The 23,275-nt window shown below is 41.6% G+C and overlaps 1 protein-coding gene across 5 annotated transcripts in view; it reads right to left on the minus strand.

Annotated features, from left to right (window-relative positions):
* The window catches only part of bcas3 (BCAS3 microtubule associated cell migration factor), a 314,119-nt gene that overhangs the window by 230,902 nt on the left and 59,942 nt on the right, over positions 1-23,275 (minus strand). For all 5 annotated transcript variants that reach the window (XM_085244777.1, XM_085244781.1, XM_085244779.1 and 2 more), the window contains exons 15-16: positions 18,066-18,393; positions 1,069-1,219 (exon numbers count right to left, since the gene is read on the minus strand). In XM_085244777.1, coding sequence (XP_085100903.1) covers positions 1,069-1,219; positions 18,066-18,393 — 479 coding nt within the window. The remainder of the gene's footprint in view (positions 1-1,068; positions 1,220-18,065; positions 18,394-23,275) is intronic.

A 23,275-nucleotide genomic window follows, 5' to 3' on the forward strand; every position in this document is an offset into this window, starting at 1 on the left:
CCCAAAGCTCACTTATCAAATATCACGGGAGAATAAATCCCTTGGCGTCTGTTTGAATCATTATAGCATTTCCCATTCAAACAGGGCATGAAAATTACATTTAAATGAAAATATTAAAATCTTCCCATATTTGTGGAGCCACCTGTACTGTATGTAAATGCACTTAGCAAAGGCCTTTAGTTGTTGATGGTCTTAAAACTACATAATTTCAATGTATGGCAAAGATCCAGATGGAAATAAAAGTCAGAGGTGCATGAGAGCAGATGTGCTTTCACAATTTAAACGCCTTCAAACGTACAAAGCTAGCAAGGCTACACTCTAACATGAGTGTTATTTGAAATCATTGGCAGGATTGAACTTATTTTCTTTTATCGGAGAACGTATTTGTGCCTACCAAAAGAGCCCGCAGACTGAGATCGCATGTGTGTGTTGTGCTTCATTACCCTATGCAAAAAACACGGCGGCCTGAGACAAAAGAAGTCCGTGAGCGTCGGCTCGAGATGAGAGAGGAAAGGCGCTGGCCTATGCAGAGCCACTGCTGACACAACACGCTGTTTTTATAAAGTGATTACTGGGAAGAGACAGAAACTCACAGACTGAATGTGAAAATGTAACAACAGTATGATTTAAATTCCTCCTCTATGGCCAAACTGTAAATTCAGCACAGGTTGCGAAGCCGCCAATAATCCTCTTACACTCTGCACAGTGTTTCAAAGGCTTTGCTTGCGCACTCTGACGAACACTGGAGCTGGACTAGTTCTCTAATTATTACATACGTGCCATGAAAAAAAGTTTCATCTGAAGGGGAAAGATGGCCATCGTGTACAGATCCACGTGCTAAAAAATTACAGTTTTTAATAAGAAATTTATTAGACTGCTGTTTATGGCAATAAAGAGGATAAAGTAAAGTGACTGGCCAAAGCACTAGTGCACAAAGTTATGTATTCTGTGTAATGAGGTAATAAGATCATTTTATTTTGTAGCTGAACACATGTGCTTCATAAATTACAGTTCCTGTGGAGGAGGTGTATTTGTGTGTGTGTGTGTGAGAGAAAGAGAGATACCAACCCTGTGCGCTTGGTGATGGTGCCCAGGGTCATGGGCTGTTTGATCTGAGCCAAAGGCAGCACCACAGTGAGGCTGGGCAATGGGATGAGCCGTGGGTTCCCCATGTTGTTATTGGTGAAATTGTTGTACGAATCCTGGCTGCTCAGTTTGGCTGGAAAACACACAGGAAAATGCGGGATTACTAAACGTGTTTGCAGCGAACAGACGTGCATGTTCCCTTAACTGCAAGGCCAACCAAATCTCCTATTCATGGATCTGAAGTGGAACATGAGTCACTGCAGGTAATGGTAGCAGTTGGAATCAACAACTTTACATGCATTATTCATCTTTTCTATGCTCAGCGGTTGCTTTTTCAGTTCAGCACTCTTTACAGATGCTAATTCTCAATATTGCTCACTTGGAATTAAATTTAAAATGTCATGTGACGTTCACATCAAATTGCACACTAGGCCACGAGAAGACATCACCCTTCTCTCTTCAGACTGAACACTATGATTTTTTTTTTTTTGGACCCACCATCTTCCTCTCCCAGCCCGTAACACACGCAGAAACACACAACTCAGAGTTCAAGGCCTCCTGTGGAATGATTGGAAATAACTAGCTCAAGATGGTACATTACAAAGGCTCTGCTTCTAGTGCCTGGCAGTCTGTTAATCAAGGCCAATCAACAGGCCTAACGCACATGCACACGCAAACACACCCACGCAGACAGACGATCCAGAGAAACACATCTCATCTCACACACACCGTGTAGCTGCAGCCAAACATAATCAGGCCATGTCAAAGGGCTTCTTCAAGGTCTAATGACCTTAACCAGCTACTTCAGGGAGAGCAGCAGCTAGTTCACTGAGTTTCACTTAACATGCAATTAGTCTCATCTTATTAGCAGAGCAATTTTATATATAAGTCAAAAAGCAGGGTTTTTATTGGGTTACTAACATATTTATTGTTCTTCCCCTTTTAACAATTATATTAACTACATCTTCTAAGGTGAAGAACAATGAGTCCCACTCGAGTAAGATGCTTTAGCGATTGTGAAAAGATGGTGAGAAGAGTTTCTAAACATTTAAACCCAAATGTTACATTGTTTCATTTAATCACCAGAAGCAAAACATGAATCTTTTCTTTCTTCCCTTTTGGCTTTATTTGCCCACCTTTGACAAACTCACCGGTCAGATTTAAGCCTACCCTGTTATATTTCATACTGTAACGACTGCAACCAAAGTTTACCTGAAAACACTGATAAAATCAAACAAAAGAAATCGAAACTATCTGCATGCCAGTAACACCACCATTCTTTTGAGTGCTGCGAGTAAGGGCACCTATTAATACAATGAGAAAAGACACAATTACAAATAAACAGTTACAAATGAAAAACCAAACTATAGGGGTTTGGAAATGTGCATTACAATACAACTGTGTTTTGTAATCCTATGACAATACTGGAATAAAAATTAAAAAAAGCACCCTCCCCATTCAATAGGCGGCCCAAGGAAAATTCCAAGTTCAAGTGCTTTCAAAAGAAATAAAGAGCAAACCTGTGGGTGCACCACAATACACTCTCTGAATGTTTTCCTTGTTCCATTTGTTGCCTTAATAGATGAGTGACAGTCACGTAACATAAAGGAATGAAAAGGAGGGAGGGGGGACACAGACACAAAGAAAACAAGGCAGACATCAAAGGTTACAATAAAGGTAGAGAAGGAGAGTGCCTTGTCATTATTTGGAAGGAGCGATCAAGAGGAGGCTGAATGCAAGCGGAAAGGGGGCCGCTGAGTGTTTTGGTCCAGTCTTTTAGATCATTAACGTGTAGCTCTGAGTTTCATTAGTGCTGCCAAAGCCCTGCTTTGTGGTCCTCCAAAGGCCTGTCTTTTAGACCTCTGCTGGCCAACAATGCCGCGTGACCTTCGCATGGGGAGAGCGGACCATTACGCAAACCTGTCCTTCATTTCCCTCTGCTCCTCTCTTGGTCAAACTGCCTACCCAGGCAACTCCTGAAAGCCATTCACATTTTACAAGTGCTACACACCCCCTGAACCTGGGAAGCACCTTTTGTGTTGAGGAAAGTAGGGCAGATGAGGGAGGACAGAAAAAAAAGAATCTGTACAGGAAGCAGCCTGAAAAGCCATAATGGTGCTTCAGCTAAGAGGGGAGTTGAGCGGGAGGCTTGTGCGCGGGGGCGTCAGTGAATTTAGTATCCTCCGTGCACGCATGCCCCCCGATGGATTATTCGTCGTCAGCCGCGACCCTTAAAAATAAGGCGCACACACCGGGTTGTAGAACAGGTGTGGCTAAACTGAGACGGTGGGATAATGATCGCTGTTGACCCGGCTGTCAACACGGCACTGTCACTCAGGGCTGAGGGGTCCTTAGCTGTCATAAGCCCCCAGACACAGAAGACGAGTTGGTACGGGCCGTGTTAGAGATCACGGACCGACAGAAGATGATATGTGAACTGGTGGGAGGCAGACGGGAAGCCTGTGTGTGTGTGTGTGGTGTAGACATTCTCACTGAATGGGAATGGTATGCGGGACATTTATCAAGGGAAGGTTTAGGTTCTATTAGGTAATATCAGACTTCACGACCAACTCTGTGAACTACAGGAAGTGTGGATGCAATATGGCGTCAGTCCTTTTTAGTTTATTTGGCATGACAGAAGCTGGAGTATGCATAAAGTACCAGAGCAAAAGAAAGAATAATTTTAGTTGCTTATATCAGGTTCCTCCAGACACTGAGTGTGGGCATGGGCCTCTGCAGAGGACTGTGTGGTTAAAATTAATATTTAATCCGACAACAATTTAATCACTGATCACTAATAATGATCTGATGCCATTAGTTTCATTTTGCATACACAAAAATCCAAATTATGTAAGCATTTAAAGACTTTTTCATTTCAAGCTCCACAAACTGATGCGAGTGTTACTGCTGCATGTACACAGATTATTGTTACGAACACTGCAACAGCAGCAGGTGGGGAAGGCTGTGAGCTTGGGCACTGTTAAAAGATCTTTGGCAATGCGATCATGTGAAACTTCTCTTGTTTGCTGTTATTTTCATAGTCAGAGTGGTGGAGCAGATGTATGCAAACAACTGATTAAGGGTGTGTCTACATCCAGCTATGGTAAGCAGTGGGAGTGGAAATCAGGCCTGTGCACGCGTCTATTTATATCAATTATTTAGAAAACAAAATGTTGTGTGAGCACAGTCATTGTAACTATTTATACATGATTGTAAGATTTTAGACTTTACAGTTTATTAACAATGACAGGTGAGTAAGACAACAGCACCATTTTCTTACTGATACTATCGCCGCAGCAAACCATTACATTTAGTACCTGCTAATGTCACCTGCTCTGCTTTTATCACAATCTTGCTGCATTTTAACTTTAAAGGCTTGCTGCGTGTCCTTACAGCGGGCATCTAAAATCATTTGAAATCATTTACAAGTGCAGAAAGAAAACAAGCGAAACGCAGAGCGAGTCTACTACAAAGAGAAAGACAAGGTAGACAGATGAGAAGCGCCTGGCAGACAGATAGCTCTAGACGGAGGCCATGATTTGATTAATGACTGGGGCGTGATGTACCCAAGCACTGATACATGACATCCCCATGGAAAGAAGATCCATCAATGCAAATCCAGCTCCGTTGCCGTCATCCAGAGAAAAACCTTGACCCTGGCGAAAAGTCATACCAACACCTGACCCTCGCCTTTCTTTCTCCCCTAATCCAACCATCCATCCAGCACTCCTGCATCCATCCTGCCTTGTCTCAACAGCATTTGCATTCTCTTCTCACATTAAGCCTCTCTCTCTATCCTTCGCGCTCTTTCTCTCTCCTCAGCCTCCCCGTGTCACGCTATCTCATGTTTCTCTCCCCTCTTTTAATACCCTATTTGCATCCAATACAAGCAGGTGGCTTGCAACTTGGAGCCGATGTGCGAAAGGACAAGCTCTGAAGACTGTGCGCCCAAGCAAACACTGTGTCTTATTTGAATTGTTCTGCCAGAGAGGATATTTCAGTCGGTGGGGAAAAAAAAAAGCAAACTGCAATGGAGGGGAACTGAGATGGGGAGGCAACAGGTTAGGCAGGTGACATGTTGAGTGATGCTCGGGGAGCTAGGAGAGACCTTGGACTCGAGGATGATATTGCAGCTGTGAGACAGAGGGGCAGAGAAAGAGACGGAGACGGTGTCCCAGTAGGGGAATGCTTTTATGTTTTTTGCTTTTGAAGATATTTTTGGACAGAAGCTGATATTCCTCCTTTGCTTACTTCCCATTTCATGGTCAAAAAGATAAAAAGCCTCTGTCTTAATGCAAATAGCAGTCGTTTCAGCGTGTAATAAAAACTTCGCACGAGCTAAACAGGAGAATGGTTCTAGAGAATGTGTCTCGTCAGGGTGGGGGAAAAAATTTCTGCATTTGGATGATGGATCACTATCAGCCAGTAAAACTCTCATTGGGGATTAACGGCTGGGTGAGGCAGGTTTCATCACAGGATTTCATAAACAAACACACCAACAAGACTATACACGCTCAAACTGGATTTGAGCTTGATCCCACAGAGTGTAAAACTGCCAGCGCTCAAAGTGTTGAGCACAATTCTCTCACAGTGGAATTAATTGTGTGGTTGTCTGCAGACAGAACGACACCCACATACCGTCCAGTTTTTGACATGAACAATCACTTATTGCTCTGATACTCTGAACTCTTTGAAGGTCAAACAACCAATAACCCGATCATCTAGTTTGACTTAACAGCAATACACTTGAAATTGTGAATAGCTTTTATTTCTGTCAATAGCACTGTCTCTACTACACCCAGCACTGGGTGTATTTGGCTGAAGACTCTGTTTAAATCATTTTCCAGCTTTACTGTTACGAACTGGACAGACTTTGGCACGTTAAACTGTGTGGAGGAACTTTGGTCACACAGGAAGTGGATTTCACAGCCTACGTAAATTTGTTCTGGGTGTCAAACTTTACTTTGGTGCCAGAAACATGTCAATGGCGTAAACATCAAAATAGCCTCGAACGCTTTATATAGCCACAAACATATCAAAAGACGACATTATTTATATATAATCGCAACAATGCCAAATTTCCTCCATGAAGTGGATGTAAATGCTGGCTCGCCGCTTTTCAATCAAGCATCTAAAGGGTGCGGGGGGTTTCTGGAGCTCCTCAGCCAGCTGAATGTAAATCTGTCCTTATACATAATCATCATTTTATTTACCCTAGTTTAAAGTTTTGGAAGTACATTAGTGTTACGCATGAAACTAATTTGATTTTTTAAGATCCAAATAAATAATTCCCACTAAAAGTTTTACTTTTGCTCATGCCTGATGATGAGTACCTTACCACTGCCCTGCTGTGGTCGTAGCTGTCTCTTTAATGCTGTGGCCGTTTCAGGTCATTCATTCATTTAGGCAAATCAATAAGCAGGCGTACTTTATGGAAATGTGTTTTTGTTTTCCCCCCATTCTTTTTGCATCAGTATGAGTTACCTTGATGTGACAGGTGGAAAACAGACACTTTGGTTATTGTTTATTCATTTTCAGCTATACTATGTATACATGTACTACATGTATGCAGACAATTCTTTTTTCCAACTGTAAAGCTAAAAGCATGTATTTATACGGTGAACTCAATCCTGGCGAGTATATGTGAGTAAATGATGACATTGATGGAAAAGTACTGTGGATTTACAGGTCTGATCGAGGAAAGGAGACAAGGAACCATGGCACGAGTCACTAAACAGCAGAATTTGTTTTATTCTTCACTGACGGAGAAGCTTGCACTGATTCTGATATTTACACAAAGGGGTTACTTTAAAGAAGGAGTGATGGAGTTTATCAGATCAGCAGGTGTGCCAGAGCAAAAAGCAGCGAGGCCGTTTTCTGTTTATGGCCTAAATCTGCTGACGAGCATCACACTGGAAGGTTTCTCTGTAAACTTAAAAACATAGTAAAAGGTTTTTAATATGGGGTTTAAATTGGATTAATTTTATTAGCAGCAGTTAGAACATTTTATTTTATTATCATCAGTGATAAATCAATGATCCTCTTTTTGTTGCTTTTTAATTTCAATTTCATTAAAAGGTATTTTACATTTATAGGTTTCTAGTTACTGACACTTTAAATTTTATTTTTGCTAAATACAAATAAATGAAAAAAATGTCATTATTTAAAACACACAAATCATTTTAAAAAGTACTGCTTTACCATTAAAACATGGATACTGACTTTGATCTAGTATTTCAAGAAACCTCAAAGTAGCTCAGCAATAATTGACCAACAGCAGCTGACCTGTACCAATGTGTCCCCAAATTCTACCACCTGACAATGCAAGTTTCCCAGAAATGTGGTGAGAGATTAAAGCAGGGAAGAAGAAAATGCAGCTCTCCCATCTCCAACTCCCTAAGGAAGCATTATTAAAACACTCACTTCCACAGGAGGAGAAAGAGAGGGAGAGAGGAAAACCAGAAGGGAAGACAAGAAAGTGAGAGAAAAGGACTGTGGGGAAGAATAAAAAGGGTCAAACACAAAGGGGAGTAAAAAAGAAAGGAGGGGGGATCCCCCACTGGACAGAGTAAAAACAAATTAAAAGAGCCCTTATAAAACACAGATGCTGCAAAGAAAATAAACTTCACGAGATTTACTGTTTTGCAAAGGAATCGGAAGACTGGTGGAAAAGCCATCAGTCAGAACGCTTTGTTTCTCCTTCCTTCTTTCGTTCTCTCTCAGGTAGTGTTGCTGAGGTATCTATCTCCTCGGTTTTCCCTTTCCACCTCTCTCTCTTTTCTCTTTGTACAGTGATCTCGCTCGTCTGCTATTTTCAGTCAGAGTTAAGAGTCGAGGTCAGGGCGGCCTGTGTGAAAATGGCTTCCTGCCCGGTCTCCAGCTCCCAAACCGCAAGCTAACGGGGGGCTTTTATTAACGGCCCTATTTGGGAAAATTTTTTGAACATTTTGTATTTTTATTGAAGTTTCTCATGTCAGGAAGCTTAGAAAAACAGACACTCGACAAGAGCAAAAATAGAAAAAAAAGCCCAAACACGATTCTTTTCTTTCTTAAATTCCACTGAACAAACACCAGAGGTAAAAAAAAAAGAAAGAAAGAAAGAAGAAGCGAGGCTTTTAGTGTCAGACATGCTCCGTACGGCCAAGGAGCAGTTTGTTCAGAGCTTAGAGCAGTCGGTTCTGTAATGAAGAGGGAAAAAAGCAGCAGGCAGGAGGGAAAAAAACCAACAAAAAACAGAAACACAGAAGCGGAACGTGTCCACGTCTAACAACACATATGTGCATTTCTAACTAACAACTATCAGGTGAAAGGAATGCACACAAATACAAAAACACGCACAAACAGCACCCTGAAATCAGATCCGCAAGTTTACAGCATGTCAGTATTTACAAGGCTTCATCAGACGGGACTGAGTCGCCAGCAAGAGGAGCTGAGTGGGGGGGTTACACGGCTCCAGTGGATCGGATGACACCCCACACTTCAACCATATGTGTGTGTTTGAGTGTGTATCTATCATCTGATTCGGGTGAAGGAGTAAAGATGGGATGGGTTATGGCAATCGTTAGACGTTAGAGAAACCAGAACGAGGTTTGTAAGGTGTCCTGCTGCACATGAAAAGCAAACATCTCCGTTAGACGAGAAAGAATTTGACTGAATGCTTAAAAATCTCAGTAGAAAAATCTGCAACAAATTAACTAATTTAGCAACAACAATCAAAGCAGTATGAAGAGTGTGAACCTAAAATTGCGCTTTTTGTAAGTAAAACTTTTTGTATTATTTTAATAATAGCAGGCATGTTTCCGTCGGGCCAAAATGGTTTTAAATAAAAAATTTTGCAAGCAAAAAATTATAGGAAAAATGAAATCAGATGCAAAAAAATATTCACCTTTGTGTGTGGCCAGGTATTAAGATACACTTTCAGTATGTATTTCCCCCCGTTGCCATTAATAGATTCCAACAGTTGCTCCAAAAATAAAGAAATAAATACACAAATAAATAAATACAACTGTGTTAGCGTACATGATTAAAAACAGATCAGCGTATGCCCGGAGCTAAATGAGGAAAAGCTGACCTTCCTGGTCAGAGAGGAGACTGGCTGCGTCCGTCACTCTGTCTGCCTCTAAATGCCTCTCCTTTTATAACCTCGCGGTCCAAAGGAGAGGAAACAATAAGACAGACAGAGAGGAGATAATGAGACGTCTGCATTACTGTGACAGCCGCCTCACGCTGCATTCACGAGCCAATGGCAGAAACTCGTGAAGTCCAGCTAAAACGATTAACATATCCTCGCCATCATCGTGTTTTCATTCCTGCAGAGTTCAGTCTCCTCTCTTCTTGAAGGAGGTTGGTATTTTAATTATTTTGTCAAAGCGGTGCCTGTCTTTTTTCGTCTGCACTAATGGACCAGCATCCACCACCTACAGCAGTTAAACACGTGCAAACAGAAACGTGGAAAGTCGGTGCAGACGTGCTTTTCTCCCCATCTCGTGCTGATTGGCTTTTTTTGCGGTTCTGCTGGTAACAACCTGCAGGCCGCTATGATCTGGGTTCAGCAGGCAGAATTTTGACTTCCCAGTCTAAATAAACAGCACGTCAAAAACACTTAGTCCACGAGCAAACAACGAATCTGAGGGCAAAGCAGGGAAAGGTTTCTTTCAGGTTAATACACGCTTCTTTATTTTTAAGGACTACAAAGACGCGGCGTCGCTTGTGCACCTTTAAACTCAAATCAGCTTGGTTTGAATTATGAAGAAAAAGAAATGAATCTGAGAGACATTTTTTAGCAGCAACAGCATGTTTGACATTTTTTTAATGCATATTTTACACGGGCACACACCCTGCATTAAAAAGATGACCGAACAGAAACGTCTTGAAGGATTTAAGCTTCAGAATTCATATAGAAATGATTTTTAAGCATAAGGATCCAAGTGCTGCACAGAACAAAAGCAGGATGTAAAATCTATCGATTTCTGTGACAATGGACGGCTTTGGCTTTTCAGAGCGTGTGCTATTCACATGGCAGGCAATAAGCTGTAAGCCACAAGTGCTGCCTGTGTGTAATGGCAAGCCAGCTTTATTTCTTTATCTCTACCTTACAATTTTGCAAATCAAATAATGATGAGTGCAGCCAGTGACGAGAGGGTTAGTGGCTACGGAGGCTGAGTTATTAGGGTTCCTATAAAGAGGACAGAGGTCTCTGGCGGAGCCCAAATGCTGGCCAAGATACATATTCCTTGCACTGTGTATTTTTGGTTGGTTTAAAAGCCTTAAAAGTAGAGGGGAAGGCTAATTTTCAGGGTAAACAGCTTGTTCGATTGCTGTGTGGTTTTACGCTGAGCTCTCCGTTTATTGACTCAAGCCAAGCTGGGCTCTGGCTCCTGCGACGACCGCAGGGAGAATCCTGCCGCTGGAGCCGGCAACAAACACGATCCGCAAACACTAGCTTACCTTTGATGGCACACGACTGTTAAATCAAATGTACTGAGTAATGTACAAATCCTCTTGACTGCATGGCAGGTCGAGGGAAAAATGCTTTTAAAAGAACATCTGCTCCTTGTAGGAAGCCATTTGCCAATTCCTATTTCCTGCTGACAAGTAATTTGTCATTTCAATTATTAAGATCTATACAGTAGGATTTAGAGGTGAAGCTGGTTTCTGTGTCACCAATAAAAGAGGCGAATTATGAAAACAAAGGCAGCTCAGAGAAGAAATAAAGTGTCTTCGCTGTTATATAAAATATCTCATTTCAAATGTAACTGCGTCTTTCTCGTTTTCTAAATATGTTAAAACTGAAAAGGAGAAGAGAGGTCGAGAAGAGGCCCCACATTCACCAGATAAGTGTTTAGACTGCCTTTTAAAAAAAACACAACCTACAAAGGAGGGCTGCAAGTTGTTTTAGCTGGAGGAAGTGACCATTCATAAAAAAGGGTCCAGAGAAATTACCCTGCTTTCTCTGTGTTGTTAGATTTGTATCAAGGCGAAATCCTTGCAGCAACAAGTCAGGCTTTACGAGTCCTTTCCTCTCTGTGCGTCTCTCTTTGCGGAGCACGGCCTGCCTGCTCTGCTCCTCCCTCTGCAGAGTGTCGGCAATCCTGACCACACAGCGCCACACGGAGGATCATTGTGGTAATAAAACAGCGTCTTCACCTCTATAATCATTTTATTATTCAAAAGTTTATTCTGTCTTATTCTACTGTCTGACTGATACTTCCCAAATGATCAATGACTCTGATCTATTTCCAACTTTCAGCTGAGACACAGAAGCACGATACAAATGTCTCAGGATAAAGAACAGGAAGTAATGTTGCCGTCATTGATAAAATGTCAGAACTTCATGTCAGGGGAGAGTGCTACCATGTGCATCCTTGTGTTGTTGTTGGGTGTACAGAAAATGTAGGACAAGGTCAAAGAAAGGTAAGAAACTGATAAACTCGGTCCTGTCAACTACAGCACAGCGAGGTCACAGACGCATGCAGAGGCTCAACTCACTTTTGCTGACCCAGTGAACCTAAAATTATTTTTTATGTCCACTCTAAAAGTTACTGGAAAGTTTTAAATATCAACAGATATTATTTCTGCTGGAGAACTTTTTTTCATACATTTGAAAAGTACAAAGTATTATCTATCTGAGAAAATTCGAAATCTGTCCCCTCCACGAGTTATTTCATTTATAAAAGTTTAATATGGTTCATCATGTTCTTTTGTACATAACTATGTTTAATTTTAAAAATGAACATGAGTTTCAATATAAACCAATGAAAAAAAATATGGCTGGTTATAAGCTGATGTTGGAGACAATGTGACAAATCAGTGAATAAATGTAACAAGTTCAAGTCTTTCATTTTAGGCATCAAACAGACTGACTGATAAAAAAAACAACGCTTTTTGGATTGTTACAGGGGACAAGGGATAGAGCAGGCTTAGCATTTCTGCTGCAATATATTTGACCATCCTTTTACTACACGTGAGAATGAACGGCACCAAATGGCTGGAAAGTATGTGTCCACTCATTTGTGAGGTTGGACATGCGTCAGCTAAATATCGCTGATATCTGGGTGAGGTCAGTAGCCGTGGAGATGGTATAGATGGTATAACCACATCAGAGAGTAAATTAAAAAAGAATAAAATAAAAATCTGAAATGGCATGCATGTGGTCCCTTTGCAAATGCTGGCTAGCTCAGCCTCAGGCCGGACAGCGATCCAAGGCGGACAGCTCATTATGACGACTAAAGTCTGGACAAGTAATCCATCCGACTGGTTCGTGCAGTTTACACGTTACTGAAATTAAAATCCCGACCTCCTCTGTTAAAGCCATCTATCGTATCTTGCGAAACTTTCTAGATTTTCTGTCTGTACGCTGCGACTGTTTGACTTAAGGTAAACTATACTGTTAAAAACAGGGTCAGCGCGAGGCCGTGCACATACGTGTCACACACCAGCAGTTATGAGGTAATGTTTCCTTGGCATCGGCTTCAGCAGAGCGTTGGTGTTTTTCACCACAGGACGATGACTGACGAAGGGGAGCGCTGGAGGAGGAGGAGGGCGAGATAAAACAAAAGTCCAAACCCAAATAAGCAACCCGTCAGCCTCTAATAGCAGAAAGGAAGTGTCCCTTTATCAACAAGTGAATTAACAGTTTCCCGTCACACCTTGTTTTTCGCCTCCCCCTCTTTCTCTGAACCAGCGCCAGGGCCCAGATGGCCCTATGATCGGACCACCAGGGCTCCTGCTTTGCGGGGAAACAAATCTGCTGCACTGACTAATAGCCCTGTGTTGATGTTTTATGGTTGGGAAGTGTATTACTGGTGCTATGTATACAATGAAAGGCACCCAAGCATGTGAAAAAATGCACACCAAGTCATAACTGTCATAAACATGTTGCAGAAAAGGGGAAAGCCGGGACATTTCACAGCATTTCATGTGGACAGTAGAAAAACTGACCCTCAGTCAGCAGATAAAAACCTCATCTCTAGGTATTGCTCAGAACTATGGCGCAGTAAAAATATGAAGTCAAAGCAAAGCGAAAATCAAAGAGGGTTTTTAGATTATTATGATCAAGCTGCTTTTTTTCCTCCACACACTGCTGTATTATACAGTACTGTGGTTGGAGCTGAAAGACATCTGAATAATAAAACGTCTGCAGTGGCTGCCATATGCCTGGTATAGCCTCAATAACCTCTGCCCTGTGCACAGAATATGCACTTACTAATCTAGCCTTGTATGAGCTGCGCCGCAGACAAACCACACTTTTACAGCATGGGACGCTCACATTATGGGTCATCACCTCAAATGACAATACATCGATCGCACAGAGGACAGGCTTTGGGGAGAGAAAAAAGTACTGTACACAAGGACATAAATAGCCATTTCAGATTTTAACAGTGACAAGAAGCCAGCCAATTGCAGGCTCTATTTTTAGGTGTGCCGGTGGCCTGAGGCTGGCAGCTTTGAGAAGGATGTGTACTTTTCTACAGTTCCTTCCCAAAAATCAACGCTGTCCTCGCTGGCGACAATCACAGGGCAGCTGTTGTGGCTAGGTGGCCCGGCCCCAGCTTGCCTCACCCTGCTGCTTTGTGCCAGCCTAAGAAAACCGTCTTTGCTACCCAAAATTCACACCCAGCCAGCAAAAACAGGCCGGAAGGTAAACACAAAAGCAAATGTGACTCGATGTGTTTGCATCCGGTGAAAATTATGGAGTTTTATCAACGCTGGTGGCGGTAGGGGCTGCATTTCTAAATTTACATGAGGCAGGATGCCTCGGAGCCAATTTATCTTCAAAAAAACCAAAAACAGACAGACAGAGAAAGAGAGAGAGACCTAAATGACCTTCCTCCACAGGTCACAACTGATAATGGATTACTGAAATAGGCACTTTTTGGCAATTCTTAAATTGATGTCATGTCAAACCCGACTTTAATTTCCTGAAACCTTTTGAACATTACAGTGAAGTCAAACTTTCTCCAAAGGGAAAAAGCGGCTCATTTTTATATATCTTACCACAGGTAGACACTATCTTTTTCAAATGTACACACACACCTAGACACGCACACACAGAGTTAGGCATCCCTGTGTGGACTAATTGTTGACAGGTGGCCCTAATGTTCTCCTTTGAAACCAAAGTGTGATTTACGACCACGCTCCCCGAGACCCCGGCTTTCAGCACCGCTACTACAAACTTATCTTTTTCTCCCTGCTTCTGTCGCCTACCCCCTCCCACTTTTATTCCTTCTGCTCTATCTCTTCTTCATTTTTCCTCAATTGCACCTCATTACTTTGCTAAGTCACTTTCACCTCCGAGCCCACTTTGATGTTTCTGTGCTTCTCTGTCTCTCATCGCAGCACAGCAGTGACTCTCCAGACATCCTTTTAATGTTTGATGAACTATTTTTCACACCGTGGAGGAATGTGTCCATGCATGTATGTGTGTGTGTGTGTGTGTGGTGGGGGGTTGGGGAGCTACACGAGGAAGACAGGAAGGACAAAGAAAGCAAGGGCACTCAGGAGAGTGTATGTAAGACCTGACCCTGAAACCTCATGTGCCAGTCCAGCATCTTCGATCAACTATTTGAAGACTTTTGGGCCGCACAATGCTGGGCGTAGGATGAGAGACATGGATCATCTATAATATTTCCATCTATAATATTTATGACAATTATTGCTATTATTCAGAAAAATAGCCTGTGTTCAATATTGTGAAACACCTAAAAATTGAATGGATTTCATTATAATGACGCTAAACCCTCCAAATATTTATTCTGTCTTTTAGCAGTCCAGCCGATTGACCTCGAGCAGCAGTAATCTGCTATAGTGCCCAACAAACTCAAACACATTTTCAAATACGTGTTTTTAAACTGTGTATAATTTGCACAAACAAACAGACAAAGGTAAAAGACTGAGACCAGACTACGGTGTCACATTTCTGCCGTATGTGAGCATCCAAGTAGTCCAGTGATAGGAATCGGTGCCTCCACAGCAGCAACCGATAATATGGTATGAAACAGTGTTTACGTTGATGCCACAGTGTAACGCACTTACTGAAGCAGTAAATCACGGAGGGTGTGACTGCACTCAGAGTGACCAATCTTAGCAGACGAGCAGCCGTACCTCATGAACCACAGCAGGAAAAACAGGAACAGGAGAGAACAGCATCGAATCAACTGAACTCAGAACTACAAGGCTTGTAATGCCTCTGGGTTAAACAGATGTTTCATATTGACAGTTCAAATAAGTGAACGAAAAACACTGCAACAACATCCACTGAGCTAATAACATCCAGCAAAAGATAAAGTGAGGTGAGTTCATCTGATATGGCATTGGGAATACATCAGATAAAAACAAAAAGCCTGGTCACAGGATACAGTGAGAAAATTGTTAGATATGATAAGACACGATTTTAAATATTTATCTTCCAACTGCAAGAGGTTAGGTTCAAACAAAACTGCCCATCTAAATATTTTACTTCAGCACATTAACACTTTTTGCTGGAACACAACGTGGGATAAATAACAGTGTCTCTCTTAAATAAAAAGAAAGATGTGTACATATCCAAAGGAGTACACTGCTCTGTGGAATAGATCACACATCTGCTTGCATGACCTTCACTTTTGAAGTTAACGAACTGCTTGTTACAGTATTTTAAAGTTCAGGAGCTTGTTTCCACGGCAGTAAGATGAAAAGTATGTCACGAAAAAACATGACTTAAGTTTTCAAACCTCTTCTACTATAGCATGCAGAATTACCCACCAATCGATTCCCAGTCATGTGGTTCTCTGAAGTGTTTATCAAGTTATCCACCCGCTACTGGCAGCAGCACATTTATCAAAGCTCAGCGATATTCCAGGAAGACCATGACTCATAGAAACTGTGATAATTTACTCCCAGTAACACCTTTGGGGTCAAACAGTGCAGGTTACACAAAGTCTGTGTTTATCAGCGTGCATCTTTGCCAGAAAGGTACACACAGCTAGTGTGAGTGGCCTGCAATAGTGTTTGACAAACAAGGGAGACAAGGTTGTGGCAGAGTCCCTGGAAAAGTGGCTCTTGTGACAACCAGTCACTGGAAACACAAACACACATGCACACAGACACACACAGACTCCACTGCAGCAATCTCTAACCTGAAGTAACACTCCATTTAGCTCACCATTTTTATATCGCTGCACAATCACGACAAAATACTTGCAGACGGAGAGATACTTGCTGAAAAAGAGCGACTGTCGTGCTTACAGTCGTCATGTGGACAGAAACACATCTCTAGGTGAATGCAAAGGTTGCCCCCTCCCTGCTTAACGTGTTAGAGGGTGGCAAGAGGGGATGGGCAATAAGTCTACGCCGTATGTACGCAGTAACTGCAGACCCGTCTGAAGACCTGTGTCGTCACCGCTGTCCCAGGAATGTCACCAACTGTTGCGTTAATGGAGGCCACAGCTACTGTGATTGGCCTGCTCAGTACAGTTGTTTCCTCTTATGCATTTCTGCTGCAGTTTTCAAAAGGAACTGTGAGAGAAAAATAACCGTTGCCTCAAATATAAGGAACAACAATCATACCCTCAATACAAGGACTCAGAGACAACAGCAGATTCCTGGTTGGAGATTTCATGTCTGAACAAACAACATACAGATTTGCCTACGGAAAAAAAACATGACCACAACAAAGTGTGGGGACCCAGGAGGGAAAAGGCCCAGTACTGCATTTGTTTCTATTATGGCTAGAACAGCATATAACACCAGGCCACAGCCACAAGGTAATTAACACATAAAACACCACCCACAAGTATAAATGCTGGGAACGGCATTGGCCACTCGGTTAGGTTATATCTTAGATTATACAAAGATTCTCTGCAGAAGTTGAAAAGAGTGTAAGTGAGCAACACTAACGTGGCCGCTAAGGCATTACTAACAAAACCTGCTGTTTGTAAACTATGTTGTTGATGTAATTGTCAACTGATCATTAAAAACAGTCAACCTGAAGCTTTTTAATATGTTCGTCTGAAACAGGTCTGTGTTGTAAATGAGACAGAGTCTCAGTGGAACTTCCTGTATAAATAAAGGTTCAATAAATCAAAATTAAAAATGAATCTGACAACAGGTAATTTAAGTCATTTATGATGTAAACACATTACACACTGATTTCAGCACTCGGTATGTGAGGATATAACTGTATCAAAACTTCATGGGTCAGTATGTACCTTATTTTTGAAGTTGCAAAAAGTAAATGAGTAAACTAACAGAAACAAGTTTTTGGATTTCCTGTTAACTTATATAAACTCTCTATGACGTTTGCTGCCAGATTAAATTATTCTCAAAAATGGGGGCTGGAAAAAAACCCTCATAGAGAGTCTAATGAACTTTCGAGGCTAAACTTCCAAGTATATCACAGCTGGTAAACAGTTCTGGGTGGAATCCGTGGTCTGTTCTAAGGATGTGAATGTGTCAACATAACCAGACTAGATGAGAATTACTGTTTAGTTCACAGAGATTACAGAACTGAGGAAGCTGCTTGTCATCTAGTTTTGGAACAATCATGTATTACATCACGACTAACACATTTATTACTCACTGTGACAACTCACTAATATACAGAGTGTATCAAAAAGAATAATCCAGTTTTAAAAAGCTCTATTTTTTAAGAAATGGACATAGAAGCCAAGTAAGTAATTTTTGAAACATGTGGCTGAATATAAAGTTTTACATACAAAACTCAAAATGTTCACAGGTGCTCAGTGTGTCCCCTCTGGAAGCGGCATATGTCCACACAGTACTCACACCCGTCTGAGCATGTCAGGAGTCACAGCTGTTGCTATGCTACCAACCGGCAACCACTTAAAACTCCTAAATCTGCTCTTCCTAACAGTTTTCATTGTTACCAGTTGTGTGTATGTATTCTTCTGACCACAACTCTACTGCTGAGACGCCAACTTGGACTTCTAAAACTGAAACATCAATAAGCGTCTCACTTCTTCACCCTCCCAGCTCCTTACCATGTAATGGAGACCCTGAGGGGCTACTGGACAGGCCAGGTATGGGGCTACAGCGCCCACCGATGCCTCCTCCACCTAAGATGCAGCCACTTCCTGCGAGACTTCCTGCTCCTCCTCCTAAAGCAGCTGCCCTGTTCAGCTCCTGTTCAATCTCCTCCAATCCAGCGCTCTTTTGAAAGCGCGACATCCGGTTTACCACACGTGGGGACATGTGAGTCCGGGCACACGGTGCACCGCCGTAGGGGTTGATGGGAAATACATGTGTGGTGCCACGGAGGGTGCTGACGGCTACCCAGCGACTGTCCTGGCTGAAACACATGTCCTGTACCTGGATCCAGACAGGTGAAAAAAAATCAGACAAAAAACAGAGCAGATAAATGTCACACCATAAGCATAAGTAGTGGAAATGTTGACACATACCACATAAAACTTTCTTTCTGAAAATTCCATTAAAGTGTAGAGGCTGGTCGACGTGTAAAAACTGGAGAGAATGTTTTTGTGTTAGTCTAAACCATCTCACATCCTCAGGGATCAGTCATTGGGCATCTTTTCTCTGTATCTGCAGCCCCTCAGTTTCATTCTTAGAAGCCACTTCTATGTGGATGATCCTCGGGTGCATACGCTCCTAAAACAGAACGATGCCTACTCCATACAAACTACACACTGAGTGACTTGAGAAACTAAGTACTTGGAGGGTGGTAAACCTCCTAAATTTTTGGTCCTAATATCACTGGTGGGATGGCTCTGGGACAGTGTGGAAAGCCTACTGTCCCAAACATGGGTTTACAGTGGACCTTGATTTTAGATTTGCTGGTCAGAGAAGATACAGTGTTGAAATGAAGCTTCTTTCAGCTGAGACAGTTGGCAAAGATAAAAAGCTTTTCCACACTGGCATATTATCATTTGTGCACAATTCAAAATAATCCCATCTGTGAATATGGTCAAAGAGAGAGGCCTGGGCTTCTCTGCTGTCCCTCGGACCCAGACCTGTGGCAGAAAGTGGATGGATGGTCTCAAAATAACTTGATGAATGTGTAAAATATATTTACATGCCTGCGTATTTTATTCAGCACAGAAACATGGACGCAAAAGTAAACTACTCCAAAGTGCAACTAACTCTAGTGTGACTGGGCTATAGTGTTAATCGCAGAGATCAAGAGATATGACTGAGATGTCGACTAGCCTGACAGAAACAGACAACAGTTTTTGCAAGAGGTGACAATAAGATATGAGATTGTTTGGCGATAAAATAAATGACCAAGAAAAATGGCATCCTTATTTAGTTGCTCTTCTCCAACACTCAGGGAGCAGACATTCAAGAGAAGATAGGATCTCCCCGAGCACGTCAGACATGCAGGAAACCAGACAAATAGGCTGCATGAGACAATACAAGCACTGGAGAGTGGGAGCGAGAAAATGAAAAGACAAAGAGATAAGGTGACAGACCGATGAAATGATTGTGCGCTGAAACTGCATCTATCACTTGGCATGCCTTTAAAAAAATAAAAATAATAATAATACATATATCTATTATATCTATATGGCAGGCTGGAGAGTGTAGATCCAGGAGAAAGTTTACAAGAGGAATGCCTGACTCCTCAGTCAGCCAGCCAAAGAGAAAGCTCTGTCCCTCCAGGCCTTTCTAATCTTTTGCCAGGTCAGACGAGGTAATTGTCCCCAGCAATGACAGTTAATGGGGCATCCTCTGCATACCAGACAGTTACTTTACTTTACAAAGATGACTGAAAGAGGAGGGCTGACCTCTGCTGTAGCTTATAAGAGATGACTCAGAGATGAGAAAGGGCTACTTTGTGTGTGTTGTAATTGGTCATAATAGACCTGTCAGGGCTCCAACAGTAAATGGGTCCTGGATATCATGGCCAAATCCATTTCGATCAGGTGGGGGATTACCTGAAGGGTGGCTATAATTGTACTTTCATGGTGTGACAACCATCCACATATCAAACATTTGTCAAATGTTATCTCAAAAAGGCGGAATGCATCTGCTTTCAGTCACATGCAAGGGCTGATGTGGAGGTAGCACATTCCTGAAAGACTGGATAGCTCTCCCTTGTATTTTCCAACAAAGTACTTGATGACATGTGTGACAGTCAGAAGATGATAAGACGAGTTTAATGCCTTTGTTTTTCTTTTTAAATCAGTCACACCACGTAGTGAAGATTAAGCATCTCAGCTGACCTGAGAACAAGTCTGAAAGAATGACGAGAATGTGACAAAGATGTGACCAGATAAACACCTCTCACACGGAGGCGTGAGATGGACAATTAACGAGGGTTTATGTGGTCGTTAGCATCGGACGCCTCATCCTTCTCACTTTGACAGACTAACTACGATTACAAAAGTTACATAACAGGCCTCTGTTTGTCAATATTGTTACGGCAGCCTAATTTGATCTATAACGATGGAAAAGCACTGTTAACTGTGAGCAGAAGCGTAATAGATTTAAACAGATCCATAAGTGTGTAAATGCTTTTAAACAATGTGGATATACTAAAGATGGCTGATGTGGGTTTTGAACACAAATGTCTTCTTGGGACTGGAGCTGCTGCTTTGTGTCAGAACTACAAGTTTAGATCATTTCCACTGCTTCACAAAAAATATCACAACATTAAAACAAGATGTTTTTAACATTAAAGTCAGTAAGGTTTTTAAATATTGACATATAATTGGCAAATACTCAAATCACATGTTTGCACAAGAAGCCTGGTTACTCTGTGGAAGTAGGTTACAAAGGAAATCTGACAGTGACAGTCTGTCCCCAAAAACTCCATTTACACAGTGATTAGAATGTAAATAAACACATAAAAATACATTTTACATAATGAAACAATGGAAAGGCAACATGTCAACTGCTAAAACTCTTAAAATCTTTTTTTTTTTTATTTGCAATAGAGGCAAAAAATGGAGTTTTGGTCTGCTTAACAAAACACAGTGGAACATCTAACAACTAAAATGTTAATATAACTAGTAACATCTTAGTAACATGACTGGATATATATAAATAAAAGTACCCCAGAAATGAGGCAGAGAAGGGAGGGGTTCACCTCTCTTGTGTGGGCAAATAGATCAGCTGTTTCAAGAATAACATTTCTCAGTATTAAACTGCAAAGAATTTTGCTTTTATTATCTAAGGTACATAACATCGTTCAACCATTCAACGAATCTGGAGAACACAAAGAGTGAACATCAGTCAATCAGTATGAAATGCTGCGACCTGAGGGGCCTGAGGGGCATTAAAAATCAGATCTCAGAAACACTGAAAACCAATATTAGTCAATATGCAGGTTCAAACTACTTTATGCAAGTTAAGAAAACACTAAAGCAGCTTCTTTCTTTAGGCCTGAGCTAATTTAAAAATGTGTGAGGGAAAGTGGAATTTCAAATTGTTTTTGAAGATCACGTATGACATGCCGAGCATTATAAAGAAAAGAAGGCCATATGGGTGCATTTGTGAATTAATACTAATGATATACACATATATATATACGTATTACAACAGTATGTCTGAGAGTCTGGTTGCTTAACTGGCGTTCTTTCAGACGTCTTACCTGTTGAAAACATGTGCTGCATTACTATAATTCAATGTTATTTATACAGCACCAAATCATGAAAACAATCACCTCAAGGTGCTTAATATTCTTAATAAGCACCCTACAATAATATAGAAACAATCAGACAACACCCTATGAGCAAGCACTTTGGCAAAAGTGGGAAGGAAAAACTCCCTTTTATCAGGAGGAAACCTCCAACAGAACCAGGCTCAGGAAGGGGCGGGGCCATCTGCCCCAGAAGTCTATTGATTGAACAAAGGAGATACCAAACCACTGAGCAGAAAGTAAACACAAAATGCAGCTTCTAAATGAAGGTGTTTATTATTAAGGCCCTGTGTGCAAAAAAGTGGCTCCCCCCAGGTTATAACTTAAATGAGCTGTGGTGTTTCACCTTTGGAAAGCTGAGTTCAACAGCCACACCCAGACCTGATTACTGCCACACCTGTTCTCAATCAAGAAATCGCTTAATAGGACCCGCCTGACAAAGAAAGGAAGATCCTCAAGAACCAGACATCATAGCACGATCCAAGGACATTCAGGAACAAATGAGAAACAAAGTAATTGAGATCTCTCAGTCTGGAAAAGGTTATAAAGCCATTTCTAAAGCTGTGGGACTCTAGCGAACCACAGTGAGAGCCATTATCCACAAATGGTAAAAACATGGAATAGACGTGGAAAAAGTTGAAGTTTTTGAAAAGTGTGTCCTATTACATCTGGCGTAAAAGTAAAACAGCATTTCAGAAAAGGAAAATCATACCAACAGTAAAATATGGTGGTGGTAGTGTGATGGCCGGGCTGTTTTGCTGCCTCAGGATCTGGAAGCCTTGACATAATTTCCTTAGAGATTAATAAAGCACTCTGATTCAGATTCTGAATCTTTGTGGTAATTCTGCTGTCTACCAAAACATCCTGAGGGAGACTGTCCACGACCTCAAGCTGAAGCACACTTGGGTTCTGCAGCAGGACGATGATCCAAAACACACCAAGTCCATCTCGGAATGACTTAAGAAAGACCAAATGAGGACTTTGGAGACGCTGTGGCATGACCTTCAAAAGGCAGTTCACGCTCAAACCCTCCAAGTGGCTGAATTACAACAATTCTGCAAAGATGAGTGGGCCAAGATTCGTCCACAGCGCTATAAAACACTCATTGCCAGTTACTACAAACGTTTGATTGCAGTTATTGTTGCTAAGGGTGACTAGGGCTGGGCAATATGGCCTAAAATTCATATCACGGTATAATTTTAAGCATGTGCGGTAACGATATATATCGCGATATATTCTTTTCTTCTGTATAACGTATTTTCCACACTATAAGGACTTAAAATCCTTTATTTTTCTCAAAAATCGAGAGTGTGCCTTATGTATGGATTCTGGTTGTGCTTACTGACCTTGAATCGATTTGGGCGTGCAAAAATCTGTTAAAAACGTTTTAGTACAACTTTGGTAAGCTGCACTGCTTGATGGATTGTCAGAGCATTACGGCTGCCGTAGCGAGGAGCTTCGGAGTAATCTGGGTCCTAAACTCCGTCAGCTTCAGGTCCCAAAGTCAAACGAACACTAAGAGTTAAAAACGGTCTAAATGATTTCATCTTTAATAAAATCATCAGCGTTGCTGCTGTACCAGGTGTACCAATT

This window comes from Mchenga conophoros, linkage group LG14, assembly GCF_057382185.1.
Source record: "Mchenga conophoros isolate Kocher_MC1m ecotype Shallow Benthic linkage group LG14, M_conophoros_male_GT1.1, whole genome shotgun sequence".
NCBI classification, from domain to species: Eukaryota; Metazoa; Chordata; class Actinopteri; order Cichliformes; family Cichlidae; genus Mchenga; species Mchenga conophoros.